We start from the raw sequence: 12,054 nt of genomic DNA, 5'->3' as shown, positions 1-12,054 counted from the left end.
GAAAGATAGGTCTTATGTGAACTCTAGTAATATTTAAGAATCAAATTAATGAAAGAGCTAATGTCAAAATATGTAAAGGTTTTATTAAGTTTACATGTTCACAGAGGATCTTCATAAGATCGTTAAATCTTAATAAATGATGACTAAACATGATGATTTCATACTTTTTATAAAAAGAATCAAGTTGTGAAGAAATGGCATGATAAAAATCAGAATTGGGTACAAATCTTAGGCAGAGTACCAATAAAAATGTAAATGAGAAAAATGGTAAATGATGAAGGCTACTTCAAAGACTAGGCTCATTTCAGATTCAATTACCTACATGGTGATAAAGGTTATTTTTCACTTTAAAATGTGAAACACATCTCTCACAAAAGAATACTTGTGACTTGTTGTTGTATGTAGGGAAACATAACCCAAATGCTCTCCTCTCATTTTACAGATCCTCAAGCCATATTACTTGAGAAAGTAATTATTGTAACAATTTGTGTATTTTGAGATGGCATTTCCTTAAGCCATTCTCTACCAATCATATTCACACAGCTTTCAAATTATTTTGTGGCTGAATAAAATTTCACTTCCCTTATTATTGCTTTCATACTATTCTGAATGTAATCATCTAGCACCTGGATATTGCAATAGGCTCTAAAATATTAATCCTATTTCTTTCTTACTTCTATGGTAAATTCTATGTAAATAACAAGGAAGTAAGTTAAAAAGACTGACTAGTAAATATAAGTAGGCGTAGTTTACTCTTCTCCATCTCTGTACATATGATTATAAATAAATTGTCAATAAGAGGTCTTCTTCAAAAATTATAATGAGTAAAGTGAACATATTCAAAGACTGGGAAAATATATTACTAAGAAGGCCTCATATGCACTATATTAGTCAATAGAATAGCTGTTAGTAAACTATGGTATTTAATTTTAGATAGTTTATAGTTTGGAAAATTGAGTTTACCTTCTTTCATTTTGTAAAAAAAAAACAAGCATTTCCTCCTAAATTTCATTGTATTATTGAAAGAGTGATTTGCATTAAGTTAATTAAAAATGTCATAAAACTCATTTTCTTTCTAAAAGAATAATATTTTTATTTATTTATTTTTTCTGTCATGGGGCTTGAACTCTGGCCCTGGGCTCTGTCCTTCAGCAATTCAGCTCAACACTATCACTCTACCACTTGAGCCACAGTGTCTCTTCCAATTTTCTGGTGGTTAATTGGAGATAAGACTCTCACAGACTTCCATGCCCAGTCTGGCTTTGAACTGTGATCCTCAGACCTCAGCCTCCTGAGTAGCTAGGATTACAGGCATGAATCACCAGTGCCCAGTTAAAGGGTCATTTTTTTTGAGGAGAGGGGGGAGTGGAGGCGGTTTTAACTATAATTTTTTGGTCTTTCCTTTTTGGTACTAAGGATCAAACCCAGGACATTGCAATTGCTAGGCAAGTGCTTTGCCACTGAGCTACATCTCAGCCCTTTATTTTTGAGTTATGTGTTACATTACATATAAATGACAGCACAGCCTGCTAGGTGTTGGGAGCCATTGGGAGCTGATAGTAAAGCTCAAACGTCATCTTGATCCCTGTGCTCGCTTAAAGGCACATACAAGGAATTGGCTTACTTAAAAGACACCAGGTACCCGGGATTGCTTTGTTATGTCTGCAGTTTGTTTTAAATTTTCCTTGTTTTTCTGGACTATAGTAGAACTGCCTGAGTGTGGGGGCCCATGAGGATGCACCATGCTGCATGTGTGGAACTCCCAATACCCAGGCTGCTCTCAGGTTCTGAAGAGGATGACCTTACCAGACACTGACTTTTATATACACCCAGGAATTAACTGAACTGCTTCGGCATTTCTAACTGTAGCAGGGCTGATGTTTATTACTGTGCTAGTTGGGGTTGTGAGGTAACTGGGACAGGTGCTTGGATCATGCACAAATGTCCTCCCTATCCTTGTCTGGTGAATCTCGCCCCCCAGACTTACCTAGAACCCCCTGCATGGTCAATGCTATTCTTAACAATGTAATCTTTTTAAAATAAACTTTACAGTGATTGGTTCCTTCTCCTCCCCTCCCATGTCACCCAGTCTTTTTTGCCTTAAAAAGTGCTGGCTGTGTGTTAATGAAAGACCCCCGACTTCGGGTGTCCCCCAAATCCGGACCTCCCTGCCCCAAGCACCAGTCAGACGACACCAGATGCAAAAGGCAAGAGGGTTTTATTTGGGCATGCCCAGGTTCCCAGGTGCACGTGACCTCGAGATCTGCAAGGTTCGGGTCAGTGTCTGGGAACCCCGAGCAGTCCCGGGGATGGTCCTTTTATGGGACCCCTCTGTCCGTTACAGGAGTGCCCGCGCTTTTTCATCCAGTAAATTTAAAGTGTTACAACCTGGTCTGCACGCAGGCAGCCAATCCTTTTAAAACAAATCATATGTTTTAGCCAATCACGGTTCGAGGGGGTCCCTGTCTCCGGCCCTTGGTATGAGGAAGTGACCTTTGTCCGAGTCAGCGCCTGTCGTTCACTCACACCAGGGGGCTGACTGTAGGGTGTGGGCTTATTGATTAATTGGTGAGGTTAGTTATCAAAAGGGGGAATATGGGGGTAATATAATTTTCTTAGCAAAGCATGTTACAGAAGCCAGAAATAGCTTGGTTAAATACAAAACTTTGTTCCCCTACAAAGAGGCTCAGGGCCTGGTTGGTTGGGGAGGGGGTCTTTCATTCCCCCATTTCTTTTGTTAGTGCCTCTAACCTTAGAGGCTTTGTCCTTTTCTATTTTAACTACCAGTTCCCTGTTGTCTGAGGGCTTGGTATTGTTGGGTCAAAACTAAGGTCTGTACTACAGATAGGTGGTCTTTCCACATCTATTGGCGGTTGCCCGGGACATGGCTTGCTCCAACGGCCCGATTTTATACCGGCTACTAATTGACATAAGTCAGGGGTGAGGTCCGGCCACCAAGCACCCCAGGGATGGCTTCCAGAGGTAATCTGCCAAATTATGTCTGAGGTACCTGATATGACTTGCCAGGTGAGAGGCTAAGTACAACTTAGATAACAGCACAAGGCAAAAGAAGGGAATCAGGCTCGAGTAAGTCTTATCTTTAAAGGGTTTTGAGAACGCTGGACTCGCCATTGTGGAGGCTCTTGGTGGACAGAGGAGTTGTCTATTTCAGGAGCTCTTTTGACATGCGACGCATGGATCCAAGAGGCAATCCCGTCTACTTTAAGAGCGGTGGGAGTTGTCAGGAGTGCAGTATAGGGTCCCTTCCAGCGAGGTTCCAGGTTTTTGGTCTGGTGCCTACGGACCCAGACTGAGTCACCAATCTGAAAGGAATGGGGCAGTGAGGGGGTTTTAAGTTCCTGGTTGTAGGCCTGGGCAAGTGGTTTCCAGACCTCTTGCTGTACCCATTGTAGGGCTTGCAAATGGCTTTGCAAAGAAGGTGCTTTAACCTGGTCAGTGTCATAAAAGGTTACTGCAGGGGGGGTCCCCCAAACATGATTTCGAACGGGGTTAGTCCATGGGGGCCAGGAGTATTCCTGGCCCTATACAGTGCTAATGGTAGGAGCTGTACCCAGTCTTTATTGCCAGCTGCAAGCGTTAATTTGGTTAAAGTCTCCTTGATTGTTCTATTCATCCTTTCTACCTGTCCTGAACTCTGGGGTCTATATGCACAATGCAATTTCCAATTTATCCCCAGTACCCTGGCCACCTGCTGACTTACCTGGGAGGTGAAGGCTGGCCCGTTATCCGACCCGAGTGCTTTAGGAAGCCCATACCTGGGGAAAATTTCTTCCAGTAGCTTCTTAGTGACCACCGTTGCGGTCTCCGTCTTGGTGGGGAAGGCCTCTACCCATCCTGAAAAAGTGTCTACAAAGATTAGCAGGTATTTGTAGCCATACATCCCGGGCTTAACTTCAGTGAAGTCTACTTCCCATTGATTGCCAGGGCTGTGCCCTCGTAAACGTACCCCTGGGTCAAGCCTAATTCTTCCTGCATTGACCTGAGCACAGGCGGGGCACTTGTCCGCTATTTGTTGGAGAATTTGGTCTCTTCTGGGGAAGTACCCAAGGGATCCTCGCCTGGTTATTAGTTCTTTCATTTTTCTTGCACTTAGGTGGGTTAGATTATGCAAATGTTGGAACATTTCTCGGGTCTCTTTAATAGGGTAGACATACTTGTTTTGATATAACCATTTTTGGGTTGTAGGGTCAAAATCAGCACCCAACTTTTGAATTAAGTCCAGGTCCTCATCAGAGTAGTCCCAGTCCCAACTCGGTTGGGTGGCTTCCTTAGCACCAGACCGTAGGGGAAGTATTTGTGGTCCCAGGGCTGCCTGCCGGGCAGTTTCATCTGCCAGTCTGTTTCCTCTCGCCACCGGGCTGCTCCCCTTCTGATGCCCGGGACAGTGTATAATACTTAACTTGCTAGGGAGGAACAAGGCTTGGAGCAGTTCTAAAATTTCAGCCTTATTTTTGATTTCCCTTCCCGCTGAAGTTAGAAGGCCCCTACGCCGATAAATCTCCCCGTGTACATGAGCAGTGGCGAATGCATACCTGCTGTCGGTGTACACATTTAGTCTCTTTCCTTCGGCCATTCGCAATGCCTTAGTCAGAGCTACCAGTTCAGCCCTTTGGGCAGAGGTGCCCTCTGGGAGCGCGCTAGCCCATATTACCTCTGAGTCCGTGGTGACGGCCGCTCCAGCCCGTCTCTTTCCCTCTTCCAGGTAACTACTGCCATCTGTGAACCACGTCATCTCAGCATCCGCTAAGGGAACGTCCAGGAGGTCTGGCCGAGACCCATGAGCCTCGGCAAGGATCTGGCTACAGTCATGTAGAGGTGCTTTTCCCGGGAGAGGCAATAGGGTGGCTGGGTTGAGGGTCACCAGTGGCCCATATTGGATGCGTCAGAGTCCAGTAGGAGAGATTGGTAGTGAGTCAATCGCGCGTTGGATAGCCACCGCTCTGGAGGCTGTCGTATTATGGTCTCAATGGCATGGGGAGTCAGTAGAGTCAGTGGCTGTCCCCAGGTTAACTTGGTGGTGTCTTTGACTAGCATTCCAATGGCGGCTACCATTCGTAGACAAGGGGGCCATCCTGCAGCCACAGGGTCTAGTTTTTTGGAGAGGTAAGCAATTGGCCTCCTCCAGGGCCCCAGCTTTTGGGTCAATACTCCCTTTGCATAGCCCTGTTTCTCATCAGCAAACAGTTCAAAGGGCTTAGTCACATCCGGGAGTCCCAAAGCAGGGGAAGTCAATAGGGCCTTTTTAATTTGGTCAAAAGCCTGTTGCTGCTCGCTGTTCCACTGAAAAGGAACCCCCTGCTTGGTGAGCGGGTACAAGGGGGCCGTCATTTCTGCAAAACCAGGAATCCACAGGCGACAAAAGCCGGCTGTGCCCAGGAACTCCCTTACTTGCCTTGAGTTTTGGGGAGACGGGATGTTACATATAGCCTCCTTCCTGGCAGGGGTCAACCAGCGCTGCCCTTCTCGAATTTCATACCCCAGATAGGTCACAGTTTGTTGACAAATTTGTGCCTTTTTAGCAGATGCCCGATACCCAAGCTCCCCCAAGGTTTTAAGCAATACCTCAGTACCTCTCAAGCATGCCTCTCTCGTGGTGGCTGCGAGGAGAAGATCATCCACGTACTGGAGCATTATTAAGGAAGGATGTTGAAGACGAAAATCTGCCAAGTCCTTGTGGAGAGCTTCGTCGAACAGAGTCGGGCTATTTTTGAATCTTTGTGGCAATCTCGTCCACGTGAGTTGTCCTGAGATGCCCTGTTCAGGGTCTTTCCACTCAAAGGCAAATAAGCTTTGACTCTGGGGATTAAGCCGGAGGCAGAAGAAGGCATCTTTTAAGTCTATAACCGTATACCAGGTGTGCGTGGGAGGCAAGGTACTAAGCAGGTTAGACGGGTTAGGAACTGTCGGGTGAATGTCCTCTACCCGTTCATTTACTTTTCTCAGGTCCTGAACTGGCCGATAATCATTGGTGCCTGGCTTTTTAACAGGCAATAAAGGTGTGTTCCAAGGGGAACGGCAAGGGGCAAGTATGCCTTGATCCAGGAGGCGCCGAATATGGGGTTTTATTCCCTCATAGGCTTCCTTTGACATAGGGTATTGTTTAACTTTTATTGGCGTAGTGGTTGCTTTCAACTGGACCACTAGGGGGGGCTGTTGTATAGCCAGTCCTATTCCGCTTGTTTCTGCCCAGGCATTTGGAATTGCTTTTAGCCATTCCCCCATTTCTTTGGGCTCACTCTTTGGTTTTTCAAAAAGTCTATATTCCTCTTCTAATTGGAAAGTTAAAACATGTAGGGGTAGGCCTGCCGGTCCCGTCACAGAGGCCCCTTTCTCCTCGAAATGAATCTGTGCCTTTAGTTTGGTTAGTAAATCCCTCCCTAGCAATGGGTAGGGACAGTCAGGAATGTGAAGAAAAGAATGGGTGACCTTACCGGTATCCAAAAGAACTTTTCTGTCTGTGGTCCAGTGGTATCGCTTGCTGCCAGTTGCACCTTGCACCCAGGTAGTTCGGTCACTAAGCGGGCCTTGATCTTTGGTTAGGACCGAGTACTGGGCCCCAGTGTCCACGAGAAAGGTTACTGGTTGCTCCCCCACAGTTAGGGTTACCCTGGGCTCAGGGGGGAGCTCCTGGCCCTGACTTCCCTAATCCTCATCCAGGGCTAGGAGCTGGGTAGGGGGACCTGGGGTCCTCTTTCTAGAATTTCTTGGTTTCTGCGGACAGTCTTTTAACCAGTGTCCTGTCTCCTTGCAATAAGCACATTGGTCGCGGTTCACTCGAGGCCACCTTACACCCCCCTTCTCCTCTGCCTGGCCTATGTCTTGTCTACCTGAGGCTACAGTGGCCAGGATTTTACTAAGCTCTCTATTTCTTTTTCGATCCCTCTCAGCCTCTCGTTCCTCGCTTTCCTTCTTAAGTCTGTCTTCCTTTTCCTCCGGGGTCTCTCTCTTGTTATAGATTTTTTCTGCCTCTTTTAACAAATCTTGTAGGGAGTAGTCCTGCAAATTATCCAACCTCTGTAACTTTGCCCTAATATCTGGAGCGGACTGCCAGATAAAAGCCATGGACACATTTCCCTGCTGTTCTTGACTATCAGGATCGAACGGAGTATATCTACGGTAAGCTTCTTTTAGTCTTTCTAGGAAAGCGGTGGGGGTTTCCTCCGCTCCCTGAACTGCCTGCCTTACCTGGGCCAAATTGGTGGGCCTTTGCCCTGCCTTATGGAGACCCGCTATGAGCAGCCGGCGGTAAAGACGTAGGTGGGTCCTACCTTCAGGTGTGTTAAAATCCCAATCGGGGCGGGTCAGGGGAAAGGCGTCATCTATGATGTTCGGGAGCTGGGTGGGACGGCCGTCGTCTCCCGGCACATTCTTTCTGGCTTCCAGGATCACCTTTTGTCTTTCTTCTGAAATAAGGAGAACCTGTAAAAGTTGCTGACAATCATCCCAAGTGGGCTGATGAGTGGTCAGAATGGATTCTATTAGGGCCGTAAGAGCCACCGGGTCCTGAGAGAAAGTGGGGTTATGTGTTTTCCAATTATACAAGTCGGCTGCAGAGAAGGGCCAATACTGCAGGTGATGTCCTGGTCCCGCCACCGGGCGCAGGGGCAGTGTCACCGCTGCTTCTTCCAGGCCCCGATCTCTCCTTTCTCGGAGGCGGCCTGCGATTGGAGACCCTGTGACCGGCTGCGGATCTGCTCTTGGCCCTCTTGGCCCTGATGGGGGCCCTGGTAAAGGGGAGATTCTTCTGAGAGAAGGTCAATAAGGGGGGAATCGTCCAAGGTCAGAACGGGCTTCGGTTCTGACTTCTCCGGTATTTTTGTAGGTTCCTGTTTCAGAAGGGGGTAAAGGGAAGCGGTAGGTGTGGAAGGAGGGGGAGCAGAAGGCACGGAGGGCTGAGGTTCCGGGAGAGGAAGAGGCGTGGAAGGGGGGGAAGCAGATGGCACAGGAAAAGGAAGGGAAGGAAAAGGGTGGGGTATAAGGAGAGCGAGCCAAGGTGGGGGGTCGTCTGCCAGGGACTCCCAGGTTATAATATACGGAACTTGGTCCGGATGTCCGTGAGGTCCCTGGAGAAATATCTTCTGTTTGACCTGTGAAATAATTTGGCGACTGAAGGTCCCTTCCCTTGGCCATCCTACATTAAGAGTTGGCCACTCGGAAGCGCAGAGAGTCTGCCATTTTCCTTTTCTTATTTCTACGGAGAGATTGTGAGCAATTTTTTTAACGTCTTTCCAATGGTTTAGAGTTAAAGACAGAGGAGTAACAGCAACCTGACCCATATTAAGAAAGATAAGAGTTAAACCAACACTGAACACAAAAGAACCAACAACGGACAAACGCTGCGCGGCTCCGGTCACAAACCAAAAGCAGATTTTCAGACTGGAAGGAGAGAGATTCCACGTTCCCTCCTTCCCCCAGACATGAGCTCCGGAAAAAAATCGAGCCCCTCTAATCCCTGAGGCGTCCCCCAGGGTGGCGGGGGAGAAGTCCGAGCTCGTCAGCTCCTTCTCAAGCCGCCCAGATACAGAGCTATTACGCGTAATAGTACAGACGCTGCGCGGAGACAAACACCAGACAGACAGAGACAAAGACAAAGGCCGGCCGGCTTACCTCCTGGTGGGTCCGAGCTGGAGTGGGTCAGGGGGTGATCCCGGACGAGCCCCCAAGATGAAAGACCCCCGACTTCGGGTGTCCCTCAAATCCGGACCTCCCTGCCCCAAGCACCAGTCAGACGACACCAGATGCAAAAGGCAAGAGGGTTTTATTTGGGCATGCCCAGGTTCCCAGGTGCACATGACCTCGAGATCCGCAAGGTTCGGGTCAGTGTCTGGGAAACCCGAGCAGTCCCGGGGATGGTCCTTTTATGGGACCCCTCTGTCCGTTACAGGAGTGCCCGCGCTTTTTCAGCCAGTAAATTTAAAGTGTTACAACCTGGTCTGCACGCAGGCAGCCAATCCTTTTAAAACAAATCATATGTTTTAGCCAATCACTGTTCGAGGGGGTCCCTGTCTCCGGCCCTTGGTATGAGGAAGTGACCTTTGTCCGAGTCAGCGCCTGTCGTTCACTCACACCAGGGGGCTGACTGTGGGGTGGGATTAGTTAGTAGGGTGTGGGCTTATTGATTAATTGGTGAGGTTAGTTATCAAAAGGGGGAATATGGGGGTAAGTTACAGAAGCCAGAAATAGCTTGGTTAAATACAAAACTTTGTTCCCCTACAAAGAGGCTCAGGGCCTGGTTGGTTGGGGAGGGGGTCTTTCATTAATAAACGAGTTTTCCTGCTTGACTTGACTCCCCACTGCGTCTGATTGTCTCCCGGGTTAAGGGAGGCTGGAGAATGTGCCAGCAGCCGCACTTACCTTTCCTGGGACCCAGTCTGTCTTTTGTCCATCTTTCATGACAGACGAAGACCCGACATCTGGAGCCCAACTTGGGGCATGAAAGGAAAATATACCTGCCAAGGCTAAGCAGTCTCTCAGGGTAAGCGAAACCCTTAGTGGTAATGCTATTTCACAGAAGAAGGAGGAGGCAACATTAGGCCTAGAGGGAGTAAAGGAGGACTTGGGAAGTGAGAAGGAAAAGGACTGGGTCAAATTCGACCAAGAACACACTGAAACATGCACAGTGGAAGTCAAAATGAGGGTGAAGTTTACCCCCTCTGATTTGGGTGCCCATGACGGTCCTAGGCCCCCTCCCTCTTCCCTGATTGGGGGGAAGGTATGGTGCCCTACATGACCTGCGAGAGGGACCTGCAAGACCCGGACCCCTACCGGCCTTCCATGGAGGGGCTGAGGGCTGGGGAAGTAACCTACTTGTAGGCCTGCCCTTTAAGGGATGTGCCACCTGGGAGCCCAGGCCCTAGGCCACAGGATTCACTTCCCCAAGCATATCCAGTCAATCTGGCACAAAGAGCTAACAAGCCCTTGGAATGTTATCCATGGGAAGCTGAGGATCTTAAAGAGCTCTGCAAGGTGGTGGTGGAGGATGGCCCAGACTCTCCTTGGGCCGAGACCCTGTTACAGGACATTGCTTATCCCATGTGTCCCTAAAGACCGGCTGGATGTGGCCAAAGCTGTCTTCACCAGTTCTCAGTTTATTAAATGGTGTGCTTTCTTTAAGGAGGAATGCAGAGTGTGGGCAGAGAATAACCAGCAGGCTCAACCTGCAATACCTATTACTTATTCTATGTTAACAGGGACAGGGGAAGGGTACTCCATGACCAGGTGAGGCAGGCTGGACTTGCCATGTGGTACAAACTGGATGATGGGCCTACTGCGTCCCCCAAAACAGGAGTAAGACAAAAACCTGGTGAGCCTCTAGCTGAGTTTGTAGACTGAGTCCAACAGAGTATTAACCGCAAGCTGCCCACAGGGAACCTCTGAGATCAGTTGTAAAGCTGCTGGTCTAGGAAGGGATGAATGCAGATGACCGCATGGCCTGCATGGGATTGAGAGAGAGTTCCCTGAGCAGATAGGTGATGGCCTCACAGGATGTGGGAACGCAACAGCACCAGTCCCAATCATTAGCTTTAGCTTTACAGGCTCAGACATCTGCAATGACTGAGGCAATTACCCCAGTGCTGGCAGCCCAGGGCCAAAGAACCCCAAGACCATCAGGGAGAGGAACTTGTTTTAAATGTAGACAGGAGGGGCATTTTAAGAGGGACTGTTTACAACAATCCCCTGCCAACCAGCCTGGGGGGGGTGCAAACCACCCCCTATACCCTGCCCTAGGTGCAGGAAGGGATACCATTGGAAAAGGATTGTTGATCCAAGTTTGATTTAGATGGGAAGCCTTTAAACTAGGGGAGGGGCATCTTCCAGCCCCGTTAGCTCTCAAGGAGGAACCCCCTCTGCTCTGAGGCCCAGGCAGCTTCATGGATGGACTACCCAGGCCCATTGGACCATACCCCTGGTGGAAGGATTCTGCCCTAAAATGAGTATTCTCATAGGCGGAAAGAGGTTTTGCTGCTTAATTGACTCGGAGGCAGATTGAACCTTACTCAGGGAGGAGGAAGTGACCTTGGACTGGAAGCTTGCACACGGACCCTTGATATTGGGGGTAGGGGGCAACTCCCAGTCCAAAGAGACGGTTACCCTTATGAAATGGATTAGCCCAGGGAAAGATGCTGACATCTAGGAAAAAGAGTGGTCAACTAACTTGTTCAATAAAATATCAACTTAAAAATACATTTTATTTTACACAAATGCTACCAACTTGAATGTATATTAGAAATCATGGTAACATTTCAGTTTATCACACATTATGAAAATACCATAAGTAATACATTAATAGTATTTCATCCACATAGTTTGAGTAATTCCCTAGAAATTTAACATTTATAAAGAAGAATCAAATAATAAAAAGACATACAAAATATATGATGTCATCTTATCCTAAGACTTGATATACAGCAATAAAATAAGGATGAACATATGTGCATAGGAAATGTCAAACAGCCCAAGTAAGGAGAATAATAAGCTAGTAAGACACACACACAGACATATATATATATATATATATATATATATATATATATATACACACACACACACACATATATATGTATATATATACATATATATGAAATGCAATTTGGAATTTACTAATATTACATCCATATTTTAAATATTTCAATATCACAAAGTAAAGCGTTTTTCTTGCTTTCAACAGTGTATTGAGGTACTTATTTTGTATAAGGTTAATGTGAAATAATCAATAAATTGTAATATAAAAAGGGATTCAGATGAAGACAGATTATGTAAAGCAACTTTCAAGCAAACAAACATAGGAAGATAACTATTTTCCCAAGAAGGTCATCTAAAACATATTAGCAGTCAATAGCAGAAGTACTCAAAGAATTTTTGTACATTAATATTCGAATGAGTTGTATTTTTCTATAAGAGTACTAAATTTCATTTTGATTTTGCTCAGGTATTCAAAAGTAAGATAATGATTTAAAAATTTTTGTTTTTTGGACATTTTGTATCCACATTCATTTAAAGCCATACAAGTGTTAGGAGCTAGTATTGCATTCC

General features: G+C 46.8%; 1 protein-coding gene across 1 annotated transcript; it reads right to left on the bottom strand.

The window, feature by feature from the left end:
• Nucleotides 1-3,077: 3,077 nt before the first annotated feature.
• On the bottom strand, nucleotides 3,078-8,297 carry LOC105992136. Its single transcript, XM_013024968.1, is given in 4 exon segments — nucleotides 3,078-3,478; nucleotides 3,481-4,903; nucleotides 4,906-7,765; nucleotides 7,825-8,297. Coding segments are annotated over 4 exon segments (5,157 nt in total).
• Nucleotides 8,298-12,054: the final 3,757 nt, after the last annotated feature.

The sequence above is a fragment of the Dipodomys ordii genome, unplaced genomic scaffold (genome assembly GCF_000151885.1).
Source record: "Dipodomys ordii isolate 6190 unplaced genomic scaffold, Dord_2.0 Scaffold80, whole genome shotgun sequence".
NCBI lineage: Eukaryota > Metazoa > Chordata > Mammalia > Rodentia > Heteromyidae > Dipodomys > Dipodomys ordii.
The sequence above is the reverse complement of the archived record's forward strand: the minus strand, read 5'-3'. Positions and strand labels throughout refer to the sequence as shown.